General features: G+C 45.3%; 1 protein-coding gene and 1 pseudogene across 1 annotated transcript in view; both read left to right on the top strand.

Moving 5' to 3' along the window:
• Window positions 1-24697, top strand: part of EMID1 (EMI domain containing 1) — a 47815-nt gene that overhangs the window by 19168 nt on the left and 3950 nt on the right. Inside the window, exons 6-15 of the mRNA XM_032595343.1 lie at window positions 653-773; window positions 977-1027; window positions 1111-1200; window positions 1980-2135; window positions 3116-3205; window positions 3350-3402; window positions 3886-3948; window positions 4055-4099; window positions 19036-19080; window positions 24078-24162. Of these exons, the coding sequence (XP_032451234.1) occupies window positions 653-773; window positions 977-1027; window positions 1111-1200; window positions 1980-2135; window positions 3116-3205; window positions 3350-3402; window positions 3886-3948; window positions 4055-4099; window positions 19036-19080; window positions 24078-24162 (799 nt within the window). The remainder of the gene's footprint in view (window positions 1-652; window positions 774-976; window positions 1028-1110; window positions 1201-1979; window positions 2136-3115; window positions 3206-3349; window positions 3403-3885; window positions 3949-4054; window positions 4100-19035; window positions 19081-24077; window positions 24163-24697) is intronic.
• Window positions 6800-6967, top strand: LOC115498886 (annotated as a pseudogene).

Raw genomic sequence — 24697 nt, forward strand, 5'->3', positions numbered from 1 at the left:
TCCGGGAACCCCACACTGCTCCCCAGACTTCCTCCCAGGAGGAGCCGGCATGAGGGGCTCAGTCTCAGGTCTGGAGTGTGGTTCTTAGTTCTGGGTCTGTCCAGGAGTTTCAGCTTTTCTCTGGACAGGACCACACGACCCCTGCCCCCTGGTCAGTGGGCATTCTGGCCCCTCTTTAATCCCAGGTCAGAGGCTCAGCGGACACCACTGACTTTCAGAGGCTCCCCACACTGGGTCCCAAAGTGGTTTTGTATACACCTCGGGGCCTCTATTTCATGTCAGACCTTCCCAAACTTCCCTCAAAATTTAGTAAAAATCCTCCCAGCCTGTAGTACTTGAATAGACCAAGAGGAGTTTCATGTTATTTATGCAGCTCAGCATAGGAAAGACCCTGTGGCCCAGCAAACATGGCGACACAGAACTCCACTTGGGTGGCAGTGACGGTGTATGATGGCTTTTTTACGGTGACGAATTGTGTAGTTTGAAAACCACAGTCGCTTCTGATGAAGTTCTGAGCCTCTGGGAGGTGGGTCTCCACTCCAAGCTGGGCTATGCTGGCTGCATGGGCCTCCTGCCCCCAACACGGGGGTCCCTCGGCTGACCTGCCCCTGTTGAGACCCTGGTACCTACCTGTCTTTTTCTTCCTCCGCAGGTGGCGGTGCTAACTGTCACTGAGCGGGCAGTGCTCCCGACCCCAGTGGCACCCGGGGACCCTGTCCCACTCTGGGGCTCCCCAGCTGCCCGGGGTAGCCCGGGAGATGGAAGCCTCCAAGGTGAGTGGGTCAGTAGGGGCAGTGTGTTGGGAATGAATCAGGGGAGTGAGACTCCAGTCCCCTCCCTGCTGCTGACTCCCAGCTTGACCCCTTTCTGGGCCTGAGGGGATGGGGCGCAGCACCCCAGTAGCTCCTGTCATACACACTGGAGCTGGAGGCAGGGACCCTGGATGACACTGACCCCTGTCTACCCCCTGCCCCAGGGCTACCAGGAGCCAGAGAGAACGTGAGGGCCCCGCTGCTCCCTCGAGAGGGTAGGTGCTGACTGGGGGACGAGGGCCAGTGTCAGGGCAAGAGCAAAGTTGGAGCTGCCAAGCTGATGAACTTTCTCCCCCAGATCGAGTTGGTGGCCAGGGGCTTCCTGGGCCCACTGGCCCCAAGGGAGACACTGGCAGCCGGGGCCCAACGGGGATGAGAGGCCCACCAGGTGAGTGCCCACAGCACTGCCCCTACCCCCAGCTTCCCAGGTCAGCCCTGTCAGGTGAACCCTTACTTGGCCAGAGGTAGCCTGGGCCCCTTCCACCCACGTGTCTCTCAGCTCACCACCCCTCCACTCACACCTGGGCTCCCCAAAACCCTCTTTTGCATTCTCTGGACCCATGTGTCCTGGGCACCTACCACAGCAGGCTCTAAGCTGGGTACTTGGTGGGGTCAGACCTGTCCATACCCTTCTGATGCTTCCAGACCAGCTGTGGGGAGGAGAGGCAGGCAGAGGAGAAATAGCAGTGTCCCCCACCATGTGACCAAGGTTGTTCTGGGGGAAGTTGTAGGTATGGAAACCCCAAGGAAGGAAGCCTAGACCCAGCCTGGATGGGGTGGGGCATGAGGAGGGCTTCCTGGGGAGTGACATCATAGCTGAGGCCTAAAGGATGACTTGGAGGGGACACCAGGCAGAGCAAAGGGAGGACTGATGGAGGGAACAACTCATTCAAAAGTCTGGAAGGGAGAGAAGAGAACATTCTGGAAATCAACATTTCCTAATAACCTGCTGTATACCAAGTGTCCATTGTCCCAAAGCCCCTGCAGAGGGCTGTGTTCATCCCCTTAATAGATGGCCAGGGAGGTCAGGGCCAGGACCAGCCTGGGCTTGTGGCCTCCGCAGCCATCGTGTACCCACTCCCCCAGGCTGCCTTGTTCCGCCCCCTTGCAGCCACCCTGGACCTCCCTGCCTCTCATACACCCAACAACTCCCTGGTTCCATTGTAGGTCCTCAGGGCCCCCCAGGAAGCCCTGGCCAGGCTGGAGCTATGGGCACTCCTGGAGAGAGGGGACCTCCAGGTCCACCAGGGCCTCCTGGGCCCCCTGGGCCCCCTGGCCCCCCAGCCCCTGTTGGACCACCCCATGCCTGGAACCCCCAATATGGTAAGTCCTTTGGGATCATGACAGATAATGGTGGGAGTGGGGGCAGGGCTGGCATAATGATCATCCCATTGTCACTGCCATCTACCAGATACCTTCTGTATACTAGGCTTGCCTTTGGTCAGCTATGTGTCATCCAGTCCTCCAATAGTGCCATTGTCCTCTTCTGTTCTCCAATGAGGAAGACTGAGGGCCAGAGAGGAGCGATTACATAGCCAGAACATGAGAGACCAGCTTCAAACCCAGGCGTCCTCCGGAGCCTGTGCTTAGAATTACCAGCATCCGGCCCTCCTGCCAAGCCTTGGAGCTGGCGGTGATCCAGGCCTCAGAGCGCTGGAGAGCCCCAGGCCTGATGGCAGGAAATGAGTTCTGTGCTCCCTGACCCTGTGCTCAGAGAGCCTCCTCCACCCATCTGGACCCAGACATGTATCCTTGACCTCCTCCCCAGGCTGACCTACGTGTGTGCCGCCAGTGGTCAGAAGCTAGGAGTACCAGGTTCAATCATACCTGTGCCGTATCTTTGGTGTATGACTGGGCGCCATTCATTCCATCTCACCACTCCTCCCTCTCCAAGCCTCAGTTTTCTCATCTGTACAATGGGGAGAGTGACTGCACAGTTCTCCCAGAGCTCCATGACCCCCATGCACAGAAGCCCGGCACAAAGTAGATGGTCAATAAATGGTAGCTGTTATTACTATTCCCATTTGACGTGTGGCAGTATAGGCTCAGCAAGGTGGAGGGTCTTGCTGAATGTCACTAGCCAGAGTGCGGTAAGGTTAGAACCCAGGCCTCCCTGCTTCCTGGTCCCATATGACCAGCACTCTCCACACTCCCCACCCTTGGAGCAGGTGTCCAATGGCCCCGCCCACACTATAGGTTGTCCCACAGGGTAGTCAAAGCTGGCTTGGCAGAGGTATGGCAGATAAAGACTGACTGCCCTATCCCAGCCCAGTCCTGCTCACTCACCATCTTTCCTCCCCCAGGGGACCCATTACTGTCCAACACCTTCACTGAGACCAGCAGCCACTGGCCCCAGGGACCAGTCGGACTCCCAGGCCCCCCAGGGCCAATGGGTAAGTTGAGTCCAGGCCCAATGTAAGGGGTGGGGTCAGATGATGGCAGAGTGGCTAGGGCTGTGGCCATCAGGAGGGAGTGGATAGTAGACTTACTGGTATTGTACTCTGTTTGAGTCCTGAGGATGTCGTGTCTTACTCCAGGTCCCCCTGGACTTCCTGGTCCCATGGGCATTCCTGGGAGTCCTGGACACATGGTGAGTAATTCTCCAAGTGGTCCCACTCATCTGTCCATCCATCCACCCACGCACTATCAGTCCACATATCATCCATTCACCCATCTACCATTCATTCATTTGTTCATTCATTCAAGCATTTATTGAGCACTTAATATGCAAACTACTTTCAGTAAATCTTTTTATTCAGTCATTCAGTCCATGTAAGGAAGAGCAGCACATACAGCCAAGAATGATAGAGGTTCTTTTTTTTTTTTTTTTAAAGGGCTGCCACCAGCACATGGCAACTTGCAGATCAGGGGTAGGGACTCTCTGACTCCAGGGCCATAACTCTAAACCCTGAGATGTATAAACTGCCAGCTGTATGCCAGGCACTGGGAGTATGGTAAAGAACCCAGAGGTCCAGGCCAAACTGGGACTCCCTCCTCGACCCCTGTGCCCCCCAAGTCCTTGCCCACCCCACCCTGCCTCAGTACAAAGCTGAGGCCCTGTCTTGTTGCTCAGGGACCCCCAGGCCCCACTGGACCCAAAGGAATCTCCGGCCACCCAGGAGAGAAGGGAGAGAGAGTGAGTACTGAGGCAGCCCCTGGTGGAGGATTCTGGGGAATCCTGGGATCCCTGGGTCACACCCACTCCAATAGCTGACTCTATACCTCTCCTCCCTCCCACACAGGGACTGCGTGGAGAACCTGGCCCCCAAGGCTCCATGGGGCAGCGGGTAAGTGATGCTGCCCACCCTGCAGCAACCCCTCCAGGATCCCACAGGCTCAGACCCCTGCTCTGGCTCTACACACTGAGACCAGAGCTCCTGACCCCCTTCCTCTCTAGGGCATGATCCATCCCTCTCTTTCCTTATCTCTGGGTCCTGTCAGCCTCTTAGTATCAGGCCATATACCTCTCCTTCACTCGGGCTCTGTGTCCCTGTAGCTGTTTCTCTATCTCTTTCTTTCCTCTGTGTCTCTGACACCCTATATTTCTTTCACTGTCCATCTTTCCAACTATGATTGTTGATTTGTCTGTTTCTCCCTTTAGTTTGGTCAACTTTTGCTTTGTGTGTTTTGAAGTTTTGTTATTAGGTGCATACATGTTCAGAATTTTAATGTCTATGAAATGAATATTTTTCTCTCTGGGGATACTCCTTGTTCTACATTCTACTTTTTTTAATTAAAAAAATTTTCTTGACTGTTTATTTATTTTTTAAGAAGAGAGAGAGACAGAGTGTGAACAGGGGAGGAGCAGAGAGAAAGGGGGACACAGAATCCAGGTTCTGAGCTGTCAGTACAGAGCCCGATGCGGGGCTCAAACTCACAAACCATGAGATCATGACCTGAGCCAAAGTCAGACATTTAACTGACAGCCACCCAGTCACCCCAATTCTACCTTTTTTTAAGTAAAGTTTTTTTATTGACTTTTTTGTAGAGAGAGAGCACATGTACACATTGGAGGGAGAGGTAGAGGGAGGGAGAGAGAAAGAGAGAAAAAAAAAAAGTCTTAAGCAGGCTCCTGGCTCAGTGCAGAGCCCAACAGAGGGCTTAATCTCATAACCCTGAGATCATGACCTGAGCCAAAATCAAGTTGGATGCTTAACTGACTGAGCCACCTAGGTGCCCCAATAAAGTTTCTTATTTATTTAAGTAATTTCTGCACTCAAAGTAGGGCTCAGACTCACAACCCCAAGATCAGGAGCCTCATACTCTTCAGACTGAGCCAACAAGGGTATCCTCTGCATTCTACTTTGATACTAAAACACACCAGCTTTCTTACACTTAGTGTTTGAATGGTATATCTTTTTCAATACTTTTGCTTTCAACTTTTTCTATTTAAAGTATACCTCCAGTAAACGGCATATAGTTAGGTCTCTCTTTTTTCTTAACTGCCTTGACTGTGGAGTTCATTTACATTTATTAATACGGTACCATTTACGTCAACCAGCTTGCTATTTGTGTTCTATTTACTCCATCTCTTCTTTATTTTTCCCCCTTTATTCTGCTTTCTTTTGGATTGAGTACTGTTTACTCCATTTTATCTCTACCAATGACTTTGTGTTATTTTTTCACAGTTGTTCTAAGGATAACAAATACATCCTGGACTTACCACAATTAACTTGAATTAATATTATACCACTCCACGTCTGAATAGGAATGTTACAACTGTATAATGTGCCTCCTTCTGACCTTGTGCTATGACTGCCATATATTTCACTTCTGCATTTGTTATAAACCCCACAATACATTGTTGTTATTGCTTTAAACAGTTGACTTTGAAAGAAGTTAAGAAAACAAAGAAAAATTGTCTTTTACATCTATTGATATATTTATCATTTCTAATGATTTCCTGTAGCTCCAGATTCCATCTGGTATCGTTTGTCTTCAGCCTAAAGAAAGAATGCCCTTTAGCTCTGCTTGTATGAGTCTGCTGGCAACAAATCCTCACCGCTTCTGTCCCAAACTGTCTTTATTTTACCTTAATTTTTGAAAGATATTTTAAATTGGATATAAAATGATAGCTTGGCAGTTTTCCTTCCTTTTAGCACTTTAAAGATGTTGTTCCATGGTCTTCTGGCTGAGATAATTAGCATTTCTCATGAGAAATTGGCTGTGGTTCTTGTTTTCCTTGTACATATCTTTTTGCTCTGGCTTTTAAGATTTTCTCTTTAGGGGTGCCTGGGTGGCTTAGTCGGTTGAGCATCCGACTTCAGCTCAGGTCATGATCTCACGGTTCGTGAGTTCAAGCCCAGCGTCAGGCTCTGTGCTAACAGCTCGGAGCCTGGAGCCTGCTTTGCAGTCTGTGTCTCCCTGTCTGTCTCTGCCCCTCCCCCACTCGTGGTTTGTCCCTCTCTGTCTCTCAAAAATGAATAAACATTAAAAAAATTTTTTAATAAAAATTTTTTAAAAATTAAAATAAGATTTTCTCTTTACCCTTGGTTTTCAACAGGTTGATAATGATGTGGTTGGGATGATTTTATGTTTATCCTGCTTTGGGTTTGCTAAGATTCCTAGATCTGTAAGGATTTTTATTTTTGTTAGTTTTTTTTGTTGTTGTTTAATTAATGAAATTATTTCTTAGAGCATTTTGAGGGGGGGGTGGGTTCACAGTAAAATTGAGCAGAAAGTACAGAGAATTCTTATATACTCCCTGTCCTCACATATACACAGCCTCCCCCCACTATCAACATCTCGAATACAGTGGGACATTTGGTACAATCGAACCCACACTGACACATTATTATCATCCTGAGTCCACAGTTTACATTAAGGCTCCCTCATGGTGTTGTACATTCTACAGTATCGATGGATGTATATTGTTAGTATCTACCATTGTAGTATCATATAGAATAGTTCACTGACCTAAAAATCCTTGGTGCTCTGCCCATTCGTCCCTTTTTCCTCACTAATATGCACTTAAGTTTCCTCCATATATCGCTTCTCGGCCTTTTGGCTAAGATCAAGTGTAGTTTCCTCCATATCTTTTCATGGTTTGATAACTCATTTCTTTTTAGCTGTAAATAATTTTCCATTGTATATACTACAGTTTATTTATCCATTCACCTACTGAAAGACACCTTTCTGAGTTTGGGCAATTATGAATAAACGTCCACATGCAGGTTTTTGTGTGGACGTAAGTTTCCAGTTCATTTGGGTAAATGACATTGAGTGCAATCACTGGATCATATAGTATGTTTGGTTTTGTAAGAAACTTTTTTGTAAGGGGCATCTGGGTGGCTCAATCGGTTAAACGTCCAACATCGGTCAGGTCATGATCTCATGGATCGTGAGTTCAAGCCCTGTGTCAGGCTCTTTGCTCCCAGTGCAGAGTCCACTTCGGATCCTCTGTCCCCCTCTCTCTCTGCCCCTCCCCTACTGATTCTCTTTCTCTTTCTCTCTCTCTCTCAAAATAAATAAACTTTTAAGAAAAGCTTTTTAAATAAGAAACACACCTTTTGTGTGTGTGTGTGTGTGTGTGTGTGTGTGTGTGTGTGTGTGTGTGGTGAGAACACTGAAGATCTCTCTTAACAAATTTCAGTTATACAATGTAGTATTATTAACTCTAGTCACCATACTAAATATTAGATCCAAAGAACTCGGCCATGCTATAACTGAAAATTGATATTCTTTTATCAACCTTCCCCATTTCCCATCCCCTGCCCCAGGCCCTGGGATCCACCATTCTACTCTGTTTCTCTGAGTTCAACTTTTTTTTTCTTAAAATCCACATATCCTTCTTATCATTAAGATTCCATCTTTTTTAAGGATGAATAATGTTCCATTATATATACACACACACATATACATACATACCACATTGTGCTTATCCATTCATCCATATCTTGGCTTTTGTGAATGATGCTTCAGTGAATATGCGAATGCAGATATTTCTTCAAGATAGTGATTTTTGTTGTCTTTGGATAAATACCCGGAAGTGGGACTGCTGGATTGTATGGCAATTCTATTTTTAATTTCTTGAGGAACCTCCATTCTGTTTTCCATAATGGCTGTATTAATTTACATTCCCACCAACAATGCACAAGGGTTCCCTTTTTTTTTTCACATCCACACCATTTTTTTATCTCTCTTTCTCTCTCTCTCTCTCTCTCTCTCTCTTTGATAATAGACATCATAACAGGTGTGAGGTAATATCTAAAATTGTGGTTATGATTTGCATGTCCGTAATAATTAGTAATCTTGAACATCTTCTTACATACCTATTTGCCATTTGTATATCTTCTTTGGGAAGATGTCTGTTCAGGTCCTTGCCTGTTTTTAATTGAGTTATTTGTTGGGTTGGGTTTTTTCCACTTGAGTTGTATAAATTCCTTATATATTTTGGATATCAACTCTTGTTGGATGGGTGGTTTGCAAATATTTTCCCCCGTTCCATAGATTGCCTTTTTTTTTCCTTCCCTTTCCTTTTTTTTTTTTTTTTTTTGAAAGTGAGCAAGCAAGTGGGAAAGAGAGGGGGAGAGGGCGCCCAATGATGCATGGCTCCATCCCATGACCCTGCATCATGACCTGAGCCAAAATCAAGAGTCCAACGCTCAATTCACTGAGCCACCCAGGCACCTCTGTGCAAAAAATTGTTAAATTAGTTTTTCTTATTGTTGAGCTTTAAGAGTTCTTTGTGTATTTTGGATAATAGTCCTTTATCAGGTGTGTCTTTTGCAAATATTTTCTCCCAGTGTGTGACTTCTCTTATTCTCTTGACATTATCTTTTGCAGAGCAGAAGTTTTTAATTTCAATGAATTCCAGCTTATCAGTGATTTCTTTCATGGAATGTGCTTTTGGTATTGTTTCAAAAAGTCATCATGAAACCCAAAGTCATCTAAATTTTCTCCTACATTATCTTCTAGAAATTCTATGGTTTTGCTTTTTGCACTTAGATCTGTGATCCATTTTGAGTTAATTTCTGTGAAGGGTATGAGGTCTGTGTCTAGATTAATTTTTTTTTAATTTTTTAAAGTTTTTTAAAATTTATTTTGAGAGAGAGAGAGCATGCATGCATGGGAGGGGCAGAGAGAGAGGGAGGGAGAGAGAATCCCAAGCAGGCTCCACACTGTCAGTGTGGAGCCTGATGCGGGACTTGAACTCACAAACCATGAGAGTTCAACCATGACCTGAGCTGAAATCACGAGTCAAACACTTAACTGACTGAGCCACCCAGGCATCCCTAGATTATTACTTTTTTTTTGCATGTAAGTGTCCAGTTGTTCCAGCATCATTTTTGAAAAAGATTATCTTTGCTCCACTGCATTGTCTTCATTTCTTTGTTGAAGATCAGTTAACTATATTTATATATCTGGGCTCTCTGTTCTATTCCATTTATCTGTCTATTCTTTAGCCAATTGCACAATGTCTTGATTGCTGTAGCTTTATAGTAAGTCTTGAAGTAGGGTAGTGTTAGTCCTCGGACTTTGTTCTTCTCCTTCAATATTGAGTTGGCTATTCTGACTCTTTTTCTTCTCCATATAAACTTTAGAGTTAGCTGATCAATATCCACAAAATAACTTGCTAGAATTTTTATTGGAATTTCATTAAATCTATAGCTCAAGTTGGGATGAATGACATCTCGAATATATGGAGTCTACCCATCCATCCATATTTATTTAGTTCTTTGCTATCTTTCATCAGAGTTTGGTGATTCTCTTCATATAGCTCTTGTATATATTTTGTTAGATTTATACCTAAGTATTTCATTTTGGGGAGTGCTAATGTAAATGATACCGTGTTTTTAATTTCGGGGCACCTGAGTGGCTCAGTCGGTTAAGCGTCCGACTTTGGCTCAGGTCATGATCTCACAGTTCGTGGGTTCAAGCCCCACGTCCGGCTCTGTGCTGATGGCTCAGAGCCTAGAGCCTGCTTAGATTCTCTGTCTCCCTCTCTCTCTGCCCCTCCCCTGCTCGCCCTCTGTCTCTCTCTCTCTCTGTCTCTCTGTCTCTCTCTCAAAAATAAATAAACATTAAAAAAATGTTTAATTAAAAAAAATAGATCTAGGCCTACTCAGATTGTGTATTTCTTCTTCTTTTGGCAGATTAGGTTTTTCAAGGAATTGGTCTAGTTCGTCTAAATTACCAAATTTGTTGGCATAAAGTTGTTGATAATATTTCATTTTATCCTTTTAATGTCCAGGGGATCTGTAGTGATGTCCCCCCTTTCATTTCTGGTGTTAGTCATTTGTGTCTTTCTTTTTTCTCTTTTAATTATCCTGGCTAGGGGATTGTCAGTTTTATTGATATTTTCAAAGAACCAGCATTTGACTTTGTTGATTTTCTCTATTGATTTTCTGTTTTCAATTTCATTGATTTCTGCTCTAATTTTTATTATTTCTTTTATGTTGCTTACTTTGGATTTAATTTACTCTCCTTTTTTCTACTTTTCTGAAGTCAAAGTTTAGTTTTTTGATTTTAGATTTTGTTTTTAAGCTTGTTTTTTTTTGAGAGAGAGAGAGAGGGAGGGAGGTCATGAGCAGGGGAGGGGCAGAGAGAGAGGGAGAGAGAGAATCCCAAGCAGTTTCCATGATGTTAGCATGGAGCCCAATGCAGAGCTTGATACCACAAACTGCAAGATCGTGACCTGAGCTGAAATCAAGAGTCAAAGGCTTAACCAACTGAGCCACCCTGGTGTCCCAGATCTTTCTTCTTTTCTAATATATGCATTCAGTGCAATACATTTCCACCTAGGCATTGCTTTCGATACATCCCATAAATTTTGGTAAGTTGCAATTTTATTTTTATGTAGTTCAAAATATTTTTAAATATCTCTTGAGATTTCTTATTTGAAAATGTGTTATTTAGAAATCTGTTGGTTAATTTCCAAGTATTTGGGGAGTTTCCAGTTATCTTTCTATTATTAATTTCTAGTTTAATTCCATTGTGACTTAAGAACATGCATGGTATGATTTCTATTCTTTGAAATTTGTTGAGATATATTTTATGGCCCCAAATGTTCCATGTGAGCTTGAGAAGAATGTGTAATCTGTTGTTGGATGAAATGGTCTATAGATGTCAATTATATCCAGTTGATTGATGGTATTGTTGATTTCAACTATGTTCTTTCTTTTTTTTTTTAATTTTTTTAATGTTTATTCATTTTTTGGAGAGATAGATAGAGATAGAGCATGAGTGGGGGAGGGACAGAGGGAGAGAGAGGCACAGAATCCAAAGCAGGCTTCAGGCTCTGAGCTGTGAGCACAGAGCCCAACGCAGGGCTCGAACCCATGAACTGTGAGATCATAACATCATGACCTGACCTGAAACAGCACTCTGAAACTGACTGAGCCACCCAGGGGCCCATCAACTATGTTCTTTCTGATTTTCTGCCTGACTACATTTGTCTGTTTCTAGCCAAGAATGTTAGAGTTTCCAACTCTAATAGTGGATTCATCTATTTCTCCTTGCAATTCTATCAGTTTTGGCCCCGTGTATTTAAAAAAAATTTTTTTAGTAATTTTTTTAATGTTTATTTATTTGTGTTGAAGAGAGAGCACAAGTTGGGAGGGGCAGAGAGAGAGGGAGAGAGAATCCCAAGCAGGCTCCATGCTGTCAGCACAGAGATCAATTCGGGGCTCGATCTCACAAACCATGAGATCATAACCTAGGCTGAAATCAAGAGTTGGACACTTAACTAACTGAGCTACCCAGGCACTCCTTCGCCTGGTATATTTTGATGCTCTCTTGTTAGGCACCTACACGTTAAGGATTGTTGTGCCTTCATTGATCGCTTTATCATCATTATGTATTGCCCCTCTTTATCCATGAAAGTTTCCCTTGCTCTGAAGTCTGTTCTGTCTCAAATTAATATAGTTACTCTCATTTTCATTTGGTTAGTGGTAGGATGGTATATCTTTTTCTATCCCTTGGCTTTTTGTGTGTCTTTATATTTAAAGTGGGCTTCTTCTGGACAACTTACAGTTGGGTCTTGTTTTTTTATCCACTCTGACAATCCTGTCTTTTAACTGGGATATTTAAACCGTTGGCATTTAAAGTGGTTATTAGGTTAATATTTACTGTATTTTTTACTGTCTTCTATTTGTTGCCCTTATTCTTTGTTCCTATTTTTGTCTTCTACAATTTTTCTGCATTTTGTGGTTTTAAGTCATCATTTCACATGATTCCATTTTCTCTCCTTTCTTGGTACATCGACTGAGCTTCCTTTTTTTTTTTTTTTTTTTACTTCTTGTTGTTTCCCCAGAGTCCGTAATATACATTTACAACTAATCCAACTCTACTTGCAAATAACACATTACTGCTTCATGGTTATAATGCTTATAATAAAATATTCCAATTCTTCCCTCCTGTTCCTTGTATCATTGCTGTCATTCATTTCACTCATATATAATCATATGTAAATCTATCTATCTATACACACACACAGATATACATAGACTCACATGCATAAGCCTATATGATCAAATATATTGTTGGTATTACTATGTTGAACAAAGTGTTTTCTGTTAGGTCAGTTAAGAATAAGAGAGATAAAAGTTTCATTGGGTTTTTACCTTCATTTATTCCTTCTCTGATGCCCTTCCTTTCCTTATATAGATCCTGAGTTTCTGACTTGTCACTTCCTTCTCTTTGAAGAATCTCTTTTAACATTTCTTACAAGGCAGATCTACTGGCAAAAATTCCCTCAGTTTTTGTTTTTCTGAGAAAGTCTTTCTCCTTCACTTTTGAAGGATAATTTCACAGGGTACAGAATTCTAGGTTAGTGGTTTTATTCTTTTAACACTTAAAATATTTCACTATGCTCTCTTCTTGCTTGAATGGTTTCTGAGAAGTTGGATGGAATTCTTATCTTTGCTCCTCTAGATAAGGTGACGTTTTTCCTCTGGCTTCTTTCAAAATACTTTTTTTGGCGGGAGGTGGGGGGCATCTGGGTGGCTTAGTCAGTTAAACATGTGACTCTTGATAATCAGCTTAGGTCATGATCTCATGGTTGTGAGATCGTGCCCCACATCAGGCTCTGCACTGAGCATGGGACCTGCCTGGGATTCCCTATCTTTCCCTTGCTCTCTCTGCTCCTCCCCTGCTCTTACTCTCTCTCTCTCTCAAAATAAATAAATAAACATTTATTAGGTATAAAAATACACTTTCTTAAACTTTTTAAAAAAATAATCTCTACAATCATTGTGGTGCTCAAACTCACAACCCCCAAGATTAAGAGTCGCATGCTGTACGGACTGAGCCAACCAAAGCACCCCTTTCAAGATACTTTTTTATCTTTGATTTTCTGAAGTTTAAAGATGATATGCCCAGGGTGTAGTATTTTGGGGTGGGGGGGGCGGACATTTATCCTGCTTCGTGTTCTCTGAACTTCCTGATCTGTGCCTTTGAGAAAATTCTCAGTCATTATTGCTTTAAATACTGTTTCTGTTCCTTTCTTTTTCTTTCCCTTCCCATCTTCTCATTACATGTGTATTATACTTTTTTTGTGATCATCCTATCATTCTTGGATATTCTATTCTTTTTTTCAGTCTCTTTTCTTATTGCTTTTCAGTTTGGGAAGCTTCTTTTTTTTTTTTTTTAATTTTTTTTTTCAACGTTTATTTATTTTTGGGACAGAGAGAGACAGAGCATGAACGGGGGAGGGGCAGAGAGAGAGGGAGACACAGAATCGGAAACAGGCTCCAGGCTCTGAGCCATCAGCCCAGAGCCTGACGCGGGGCTCGAACTCCCGGACCGCGAGATCGTGACCTGGCTGAAGTCGGACGCTTAACCGACTGCGCCACCCAGGCGCCCCCAATTTGGGAAGCTTCTAATTGTCATAATTTCAAGTTTAGAGATTCTTTCCTCCACCATGTCCAGTCCACTACTGAGCCCATCAAAGGCATTCTTCATTTCTGTTACAAGTTTTCAATCTCTAGTATTTTCTTAAACATATATGCAAGTTTTTAACCTGAAAAATCTAAATATTAATATTAAGTCATATATTCATGTGCCCAACACCAAGCTCAAGAAATAGAACCTTATCAGTACCTTTGAAGCCCCCCATGTGCCCCTTTTGAGTCTTTCTCCTTGAAAGGTATCTTTATTTTTATATTTTTAATTATTATTTAAAAACTTTTTTTTAATTTTTGACATTTATTTTTTTTTTTAATTTTTTTTTCAACGTTTATTTATTTTTGGGACAGAGAGAGACAGAGCATGAATGGGGGAGGGGCAGAGAGAGAGGGAGACACAGAATCGGAAACAGGCTCCAGGCTCTGAGCCATCAGCCCAGAGCCTGACGCGGGGCTCGAACTCCCGGACCGCGAGATCGTGACCTGGTTGAAGTCGGACGCTTAACCGACTGCGCCACCCAGGCGCCCCTTGACATTTATTTTTGAGAGAGAGAGAGACACAGAACATGAGCAAAGGAAGGGCAGAGAGAGAGAGGGAGGCACAGAATTCAAAGCAGACTCCAGGATCTGAGCTGTCAGCACAGAGCCCAACACAGGGAAACCCATGAACCACGAGATCATGACCTGAGCCAAAGTCAGATACTCAACCGACTGAGCGTCCCAGGCACCCATGAAAGGTATCTTTAAAGGGAATGTGAAGGGTGCCTGGGTGGCTCAGTCAGTTAAGCATCCAAGTCTTGGTTTCAGTTCAAATCATGATCTCACAGTTCATGAGTTTGAGCCCTGTATCAGGCTCCGTGTTGACAGTGCAGAGCCTGCTTGGGATTCTCTCTCTCTCTCTCTCTCTCTCTCGCTCTCGCTCTCGCTCTCTCTCTCTCCTCCCCTACCACGTGCTCTCTCTCCCTCTCTCAAAATAAATAAATAAACCTAAAAAATAAATAAATAAAGGAAATGTGAAATCTTGGCCAGGAAACTGAAGGACTTTATGACTACAGGTAGTGTTTTGTTATTTTTCTTGCTGTAGGTAGAACTTTAGGGAGGGGACAGTCTGGGATGAAATTCTGTTGAATTTGTATTTCTGGAGCATGGCTCCTGATACTAGAAAGAAAGGCCTTTGTTAGGCCTGAAATATTTCTTTTTTTCTTTTCTTTTCTTTTTCTTTTAGAGAGAGAGTATGCATGAGCAGGGAAGAGGGGCAGAAGAAGAGAGGAAGACAATCTTTTTTTTTTTTTCTTGGAGAGAGACAAAGCATGTGCATGTGTGTGTGTGCAAGCCAGGGAGGGGCAAAGGAAGAGAGAAAGAGAGGGGGAGGGGTGGGGGGGGGGAGAGGATCTTAAGCAGTCTCCAAATTCAGTGCGGAGCCTGACACAGGGCTCGATCCCACAACTCTGGGATCATGACCTGAGCCGAAATCAAGAGTCAAACACTCAAATGACTGAGCCACACAGGTGTCCTGTGGATTTAAGTATTTCTTAAGAGGCCTGGGAAAAATGTGATTACCCTTAGCTAACAGACTTTATGAAGAGGACCTTCGACTGAAATCTAGCATTTCTTTTTGATTTTTAGAATTTTCATCTCTCTGCTCACATTATCCGTGTTGTCAATTTTTTACATTAAAATTAATGGAAATTTAATTTAGAATATTAATCATAGTGTTTTATTTGCTAATTCCTGGTCTGATAATTCCAACATCCATGCTATATCTGACTCTAGTTCTAATATTTACTCACTCTTTTAAAACTGTGTTTTTTGCCTTTTACTATGCCTTGTAATTTTTGGTTAGAAGGTAAACATGAGGTACTGGGTGAAAGGCCTCTTTACTCCAGTAAAGAGTAATGTAGTGGTAATGTACTCCAGTAAAGAGTAATGTGAGGAAGCATTCTGTAGTCTCATGGTTAGGTCTCAGTCTTTGGGTAAGCCTATCTCCCTACATTGTTAACTTCACCAGTGCTTCTTAATTTTGTTTTGTTTGTTTTGTTTCCCCTCAGGTGGGACAAGGTGGCTAGAGCTGGGATATTTCTCTTCCCCCATGTGGAAGGCTAAAGCTAGCTATAGTTGGGCATTTCCCTCCCCCTCCAGATCGGTAGGCTCTGATAAGACGCCAGCAGGTTAAACTCTGATAAAATAGTTTCTCCTGAGGGCAGGCCTTGCTGAGAGCAGAATGCTCTGGTGTGTTTCAAGATGGTACCTTTCCCCCTTCCTGCTGCTGAAAGCAAGAGGAGATTTTTCTACAGCATTCACTATAAGGACCTGACAGAGCTGTTGAGTAAAACTAGCAAAGATGTGAATATTCTCCAAAATCTGGGTCCCCCTGGAATGGTTAACTCTCAGAGTTGTCCACACTGAGCCTTTGGCAATTTGTCAATACATTTGGGTTTTCCTACCCTGGTGCTGGTTCCCAAGGAGGCTTATGTTCAGTAAATTATAATCCACCTCCCTTCTTCTCTCTCTCTCTCTCTCTCTCTCTCTCTGCAATTTGGGGGGCAGTGCTTTGTCCTGTGACCTCACATCTTTGATGGTTCTAAGAAGAGTTGTTGATTTTTCATTTTGTTCAGTGTTTTGTTTGTTATTAGGAAAAAATGGTGACTTCTGAATTCCTCATGTGCCATACCAGACACAAAAAATCTTTTGTTTCATTGTTTTTTTTTTTTTAAGTCAAATTTAGGGAAAAATTGGTTAATATTTCTCCACATTTTTTCTGTTCCTGTACTCTCTTCTCTCCTTTTGTGATCCTAATCATACTTAATACTCTCTCATGAGTCATTGAGTCTCTGTTAACTTTTCTAAAAATCTTTTTTCTCTTTGTGCTTCAGTTTGAGTTATTGTCTTGACCTGTCTTCAGGTTAACTAATTCTTTCTTCTGTTATGGCCAATCTTCCGTTAATCTCAGCTACTGAATTTTTTCTTTCAGGTATTATCCTTTTCATCTCCAGGATTTCCATCTGATGCTTTTTCACAGTATTCACAGATCTCCTGAAATTCCCCGTCTCACCACCATTATATCAGTTCCACTACATTCTTTAACATGTTTATCGCAGATACTTTAAGTTTGTATTTAAATTCCAGTTAATTAGCATCCAGTGTAATATTAGTTTCAGGTGTACAATATAGTGATTCAACACTTACAAACAACACCTGGTGCTCATCCAGACAAGTGCCCTCCTTAATCCCCATCACCTATTTCACCCATCCCCCCACTCCCCTCTGGCAACCATCAGTCTCGTCCCTATAATTGAGTCTGTTTCTTGCTTTGCCCCCTCCACCTCTCTCTCTCTCTTTTTTTCCCTTTTGCTCATTTGTTTTGTTTCCTAAATTCTACATATGAGTGAAATCATAAGACATTTGTCTTTCTCTGACTTAGCATTATAGTCCCTAGCTCCATTCATGTCATTGCAAATGGCAAGATTTCATTCTTTTTTATGGCTGAATAATATTCCATTGTATGCATATACCACATCTTCTTTATCCATTCATCAATCAGTGGACACTCGGGCTATTTCCATAATTTGGCTATTGTAGATAATGCTGCTGTAAATATCAGAGTATATATATCCCTTTGAATTAGCATTTTTGTATTCTTTGGGTAAATACTCAGTAGTGCAATTGCTGGATCATAGGGTAGTTCTATTTTTAAATTTCTGGGGAACCTCCATACTGTTTTCCACAGTGGCTGCCCCAGTTTGCATTCCCACCAATAGTGTGAGGAGGTTCCCCTTTCTCTGCATCCTCACCAACACCTGTTGTTTCTTGTGTTGCTGATTTTAGCCATTCTGATAGGCATGAGGTGGATATCATTGTAGTTTTTATTTGGATTTCCCTGATGATAAATATCACAGATATTTTATTTTTTATTTATTTTTTTGAGAAGATGCCTGTTTTCTTTTAATGTTTATTTATTTTTGAGAGAGAAAGAGCACAAGCAGGGGTGGGACAGGAAGAGAGACCCAGAATGTGACACAGGCTTCAGGCTCTGAATTGTCAGCACAGAGCCCAATGGGGGGGGCTCAAACCCACAAACCACAAAATTATGACCAGAGCTGAAGTCAGATGCTCAACCGACTAAGCCACCCAGGTGCCCCATTTTTAAAATTTTTTTTAATGTTCATTTATTTATTTTGAGAGAGAGAGTGCAAGTGGTGGGAGGGGCGGAGAGAGAGAAAGAGAGAGAGAGAGGGAGAGAGAAAGAGAAAATCCCAAGCAAGTTCCATGCTTGTCAGCACAGAGCCTGATGTGGGGCTCCATCCCATGAACCATGAGATCATGACCTGAGCCAAGATCAAGAGTCAGACGCTTACCCGACTGAGCCACCCAGATGTCCCTGGATTTCCCTGATGACAAATATCACAGATATTTAAAAAATTTTTAATGCTTTTATTTATTTTTGAGAGAGAGAGAGAGAGACTGAGCACAAGCAAGGGAGGAGCAGAGAAAGAGGCAGACACAGAATCTGAAGCAGGCTCCGGGCTCTAAGCTGTCAGCACAGAGCCCGACGCGGGGCTCAAACTCGTGAACCACGAGATCATGACCTGAGCTGAGCCACCCAGGTGCCCCAATATCACAGATATTTTAAACTTTGTGTCTACTAAACCCAAAATCTGGGTTAGCTATGGATCTGTTTCTACTGACTTATTTTTCTCTTGATATTGGGTCACATTTTCCTGTTTCTTCACGTATCTAGTAATTATTATTGCATACTGGACAATATAGATAACAGAGTAAAGAGAATCTGGGATCTATTATCTTACTCTGAAGAGTGTTGATATTTGGTCCAGCGTGTGGGTTGGACTCAGCTTGTGACTTTAGGATGGGTAGTTCACGGACCATCTGAGCATTAGAGGGGGGTATTTATATAGATTTTACTCCCCTACTGTAGCTCCCTGCTTTCCAGTATTTCCTTTCAATTTCACTCTCCTGTGGCCATCTCAACTCCAGCCTGTGATTCTTCGGCCGAGTAAGATGATAAAGCTTTCTGCTTGAGCTATTTGCCAGGCTGAGGGGGCTGCAGTGTGCCCTCAGAAGAAACGCCACAAGTATTTATTTTTTAGCCAGTGTAGTTCCCTTCTTTCAAAAGTCAAATAGCCTCCAGTTTCTGGCTGCTCTTTCCCACGTTCTATTGTCTTCAAGTCATTGTTTTTTGGGGTTTTTTTTTGCATTTAATCTAGTGTTAGTCCCATACAAGCCACTCTCTGTCTCTCTCAGCCTTCTAGCTTCTTCCAGTCTCTCCTTCCCTCTTTCCCCCTCTCCTCCCCTCCTTCCTTTTCCCACTCTCCCTCCCTCCTTCCCTCTCTCATTGCTTCTACCTCTATCTCTCCTTGCAGGGAGAACCTGGCCCCAAAGGAGACCCTGGTGAGAAGAGCCACTGGGTAAGCTCCAGCCGAGCACTGACCTCCCACTGCCCTTCCTGCCCTGGGCTCTCAGGAGATCATTAGCAGTGGGGACACCTCATCCAAATCCCCACTGTAACCTGGTCTCCTAGGAAGGAGGCTTGACAGATCTCAGCTCTAGCCCCCTCCCAGTCCTGTCCTTCCCAACCGGACAGGGCCAGCCTTATCAGCAGACCCCATGCTCTCTGTCTCTGTCTTTGTCCCTGTCTCCGCCTTCCCTCTGTGGCCTTTCCAAGCCAGGGTGACCCTGCCTGTTCCGCCTGGGTGGTTTGGGCTGACCCAGTCCAGACTGCATCCTCTGCCTCATAGTCCCTTCCCAGCAAGGGCTTTGGCTTCTGCTCCTTTGTCTGCAGAAGAAAGGGAGGTGTGAAGACAATATCCACACAAAAGAATGGGACGGCAGCCTTGAGAAATCTGTGAAGCATAGGAAGGGAGGCATAGGAATGGTGAAGGCCCTATGGTAAAAGGGACAGGGGACCTAGATACCACCGTATACATAGGAAATCCATGGAGCACAGGAAGGGAGGCCTAGAAGCCATTATGTATACATGGTACATGGTAAATGAGGTCAGGGGACCTAGACTTCACTATTCTCAAAAGACCTGTAATTAACACGAGGTCCTAGACACCATCACATACATAGGAGACTCAGGGGGAGTGCAAGGACAGGGGGAGTGCAATGACAGGACTATCATGCATGGGAAAAACATGGAAAATGAGATGGGGTGATCTAAAAATCACTCTGCACAAAGGAAGCCCAGGAAGATTGAGAAGGAAGGACTAGAAACTGTCACATACACAGGAGACATAGCATGTATGAGAAAGGAGACTTGGAAACCACAGGTGGGGTCCTAGAGACCTTTACAATCATTGGTGATGGTTGCAGTGAATGAATTCCCAGGCCTAGAAATTGACCCACCCAAGATACATGGGGAGAGGACCAAAAGTCCACAATGCAAGAACCTGGAAACCATTGTGACATAGACATTTGGAAAATGGACAGGGTGGAGGCAGACACCCCTACAGGAGAGAAAACTGGGAAGCTCTTTAGGAGACTGGTATCGTGCCTCCCTTTCCCCCAACCCCGTCTGGATGCAGTCTGGCTGGGGTGCCCTGCTTTCCAGCAGGCACTAGTTAACGAAGACATGGGATGCACCCAGCGCCTGCCTTGCCCTCTCTGCTCCTGATTGTGGGGTCAGTGATGGATACAGCCGTGGGAGCCCCTCACCCCGCACGAGCCCTTCCCCATGTCTTCCCATGACTTCTGGGGCCCTGCTACCTCTCCGGCGAACCTCCCCCAGCCCCTTGCTTGTCACTCCACTCCCCATACCCCCCTTCGTCCCCCAGTGGCTCTAGAGTCTCTTAAGCATACTACCAATAGGTGCATGAGCCAGGCCGGGGGTCAGGTAGACCCATATAAGCCCAGCCCTCTGCCTCCCCTGGGCCTGTCACTGGCCACCTCCACTCTAGGAACATGTTTTCTACTCAGCCCAGGAGAGGTAGGAGAGGTGAAGTGAAGCTGAATTAGGTTATGCAGCTTTATCCATACACGGAGATTCTGGGAGGAGAATGGATGCCTGAACTATCCCAAACCAGGCCTTGAACTCAGGACCACCTGTAGGAGGGGCTGCCCAAAAGGTAGCAGGGCCCCTGCCCATCCTCCTTCCTCCCTGACTCCCACCTGTACTTCTGCCCCTGCTTGCTGCCTGCCTGAGGGGGACCTGCTGGGCTGGGGTCAGCATGAGGCTTTGGGGACTTGGGGACCAGCTCTGTGGGGGGTAGGTGGGGATGAGGCCCAGTGTGGGGAAGGGCCCTAAGGGGCCACTCTCCACCTACCACCCCCAGGTAGACCTGAGCCAACAGTCCGATTGCGGCTCGGCAGTGACACCCAGTGGTCATGAGCATAAAGTGCAGGCACTGCCCCAGAGTAGGCTGAGCCATCCCATCTAGCCAAAGCTCATACCCCTTATTCAGACAAGAAAAACTGAGGCCTAACTCCACAGAGCAAATTGTTGGCAGAGCTGGAAATGAAACCCAGGATTTTCAGCTTCCAGGACCTGGGAAACCAGCCCTTCCTTGGTGGGTGCCAGGCCCCAGGCTGGGTTCTGTGGACATAGATGTGATTTGGGAAGGGGGGGGGGGGGGATACAGACCAGTAACCAGCAGCAACAGGATAGAGGGAGCTCAGCTGTGATGGGGGAGGATTTAGCCTCCTGAAGGAGGAGATGGGAGCTGAGGCCCGAAAGGTGCATTAATCAAGCAAAGGGTATTCAGGTAGAGGAGTGGGAACATCATGAACAAAGGCCTTGGGGCTGGAGTGAGCCTGGGGTAGCCAAGGAGCTGCAAATACTTTGCATGGTACAGTGTGACAGTCAAGGGGTGAGACGGAGGTCAAATAGCCTTGCAGGACTTAGGCCATGTTGAGGAATTTGAACTTCATTCTGTGGACAGTGGGGAGTCACTGAAGTATTGAACAGCAGGAAAGAGACACAGTCAGATTTCTGTTTGTAAACCGTTCCTCTGACTGCCCTGCGGAGAATGGATGGGAGAAGCAGAAAGAGAGACGGCAGGCAGGAGTCTGTTTTGGCCATTCTGGCAAGAGACCCTGGGAGCTGGAACTGGAAGGAGGGCAGTGAGGATGGATGGATGGATGTCAGTGGACTAACAGAGACTTGGTGCTGGTTTGGCTGTGAAGGGGAGCAAAAAGTTAAGGCAGCTTTCACAGAAAAGAACAAGAAGAAGAAGCCCCCCGCCCGGGGTTCTGCCCATGGAAAATGGGAGGTATCTGTCGTAAAGCTGAGTACGGGGTGTCTGGCAGACCCTGGACGCTCAGTCTGGGTTTGGAGGCGACTGGGGTGTTATCAGTACAAACAACAGGCCTCTCATCTTGGAAGGGATCCAAATAGCAGGAATGTTGCTTTAGTGTTTTCCTCCAATTTTCATTTAGAAGATTTTCAAATGTTCAGGAAAATCCAGAATGAATATCCTCCTGCCTTCCACTAGCCAGACCAACTATTAGTATTTTGCCACGTTTGCTCTTTCTCTCTTTACTTATATTTACAGACTTTAAAAAATCTATTTGAAAGTAAATTGCAAACCTCATCTGTATTTTCCCTAACACATCAGTGTGTATCTCAAAAGAGTGTGGACATTCTCCCAAAACACTCCAATACCACCATCACACCTAAGAAAGCTGAAATTGATTCAGTGAAATGATGCTCTAAAGTGATGTATCATTTAACCTACATACAAATTTTACCAGTTGTCCCCAAAATGCCTTTTTTTTTTTTTGCTTTTTTTTTTTTTTAATCTAAGCTCATCAAGATTCATGCATTGCATTTGGTTGTTACAACTCTAGTGTCTTTTCATCTAGAACGGTCCCTGTCCTTTTCTTCTTTCTCTTGACTTTGTCTTTTTGTGAGTGTCCCACCATCTATCTAGATTTGCCTGATTGTTTCCTTGCGACGAGATGCAGTTAAATGCTCTTGGCAGGAGCATTGGTGGGGGCTGCAGTACCCTTTATTACATCTTATCAGGAGGTTCGTGAGGTCAGCTTGTCCCACTGTCCATGCTGGGAGTGGCTTAACGTAATTTTTGAAGGTCATCCATTTTTAGATCCTGCTCTTGTAATACTTGAAAGGGATTACTTTGGTGTGCGGCCCACGGTGACTCTGACCGTTAGGCTGCAATGTCCAGTCAGTGGCCTGAGAGTATCCAAATCCTTGTGATGTGGACAGGACAGCTGGGTTATAACAGACAGCCCCAGCAAGGCCACAGCAGGCTCACAGACACGTTAGGAGGTCTCTCGGTTGTTAGATGTTGGATTTCAATGGTGGCAATATGCATATGCTACCCCATCCCTTCACTTAATCTGAACCAAGTAAAGGACACTGAGAGAGACTCCCAGATATGTGAGGGCTGGAATAGTTCTATTTGCTGTCCTGGGGTGCTCCTTTGGAATTAAGATATCGACATTCCGGAAATAGCTTTAGTCTGGATTAGGAAAGAGGAAGGAGTGAGGGAGTGTGGAGTTTCAGCCAGATCGTGGACCTCATGCTGGGGAAGGAAAGGACAGACAGACAAACTGGAAGTGAACGTGAGGGCTGGCCTGAGCCCTGGGTAGCAGCCGACAATATCTTGGGGTGGGGAGGCCTGGGGCAGGGGCTTTGGGGGCCCGCTGCCACATCCCTGGGCCTGGGGGCTCCAGACCTAGGGATGCTACTTCGAAGGGAGGGTGGGGCTGGGGGCCTGATTCCAGGACATGCAGAATGCGGACTTGGAACAGTCAGAGCCTGGGGAGGGATTGAGCCCAAAGTGAGAAGGGCTGAGGAGTGGACACCTGGGCCTGAGCCTTAGCTTCTCCAACACATTAAGCACAAGTTCCCAAAAGTGATGCCACTCAAACATTTTCTAATTTTACTTGCCTATATTCATTTTGATGTTAATGGAAAGAAGATCAGTGGGAGCCTGAGTGGAATTGATGGAATTCATTAGAGTGAGGTTAATGTAGTATGTTAATGTAGGCAAAAAGTGAGTCAGTTTAAAGAATATTAAGTAAACAAGAGTACAGGTGGCCCAGGGATGTGGCAGGAATCATGCAGGTGTCAGGCAACAGAGATTTGGGGGTGCCCCATGACAACCTCCAGGGCAGGCCCCGAGGCAGGTTCTGGGACGGCAGTGCGGCCCCTGTGGCCTGGCACTGCCCTGCCCCCAGTGCAGCAGATGTGCAGGGGTGTGGGCAGAGAGTAGCCAGCTGGGACCCATCAGGACTTACAGAGGGGGCCGCTTCCACCTGTCTTGCCCCTCCCTGCCCCATCCTCCCCCGGCCTTATCCTGGCTGTCCGCGGACCCTGGGTTGTGGCAGGTGGTGCGGGGCCGCAGGTGCATGTCCAGGGTGGGGCATGGGCCACCAACGAGCTTTGCAGGACCTCCTCCCTTGCCCCCTTCACGGCTGCATCTGTCTCTTTCCTCCGCAGGGGGAGGGGTTGCACCAACTACGCGAGGCTTTGAAGATTTTAGCTGAGAGGGTTTTAATCTTGGAAACAATGATTGGGCTCTATGGTGAGTAGAGACAGACAGACGGACAGACAGCCCAGCCCCCACCCACCAGCCTTTCCCAGGCCCTCCAGGGGTGGAGCTGCCTGGACCCAGTCATGAGGCTGGAGAAGGTGCCTGCCCCAGGCAGGTGAGGACGTGAGAGAACAAGGCCACCCATTCCCTCAATGGCTGGTTCCTCCTCCACAGGTGAAAGGGAGCCCTAGAAACCTGGGCCCCCACCTCTGTGGTCAGACTGGGCCTCCGGGCATTGTGAGTAATGCGGTTTCCAGGCCTGCAGGGGAAGCAGAGATGACAGATTTTGAGTTTCGAAGAAATTAGGGGCAGTGGAGCCAAACTCCAGACCAGAAAGGGATTGTGGGTAACAGAGCCAGATGGCAGAAGAGCAGGGGATCATGGGTAATAAAGTCAGAGCCCAGGCCCACAGGAGGGTTATGGGTAAGAAATCCAGACTCCAACCAGGCTTCATTCAGCTCTAGAGAAGTCATGGGTAAGAGAGCCAGTCCCCAAGCCCACAGGACAATAGGTCATGGAACTAGAC

The sequence above is a fragment of the Lynx canadensis genome, chromosome D3 (assembly GCF_007474595.2).
Source record: "Lynx canadensis isolate LIC74 chromosome D3, mLynCan4.pri.v2, whole genome shotgun sequence".
In the NCBI taxonomy this organism is placed as follows: Eukaryota; Metazoa; Chordata; class Mammalia; order Carnivora; family Felidae; genus Lynx; species Lynx canadensis.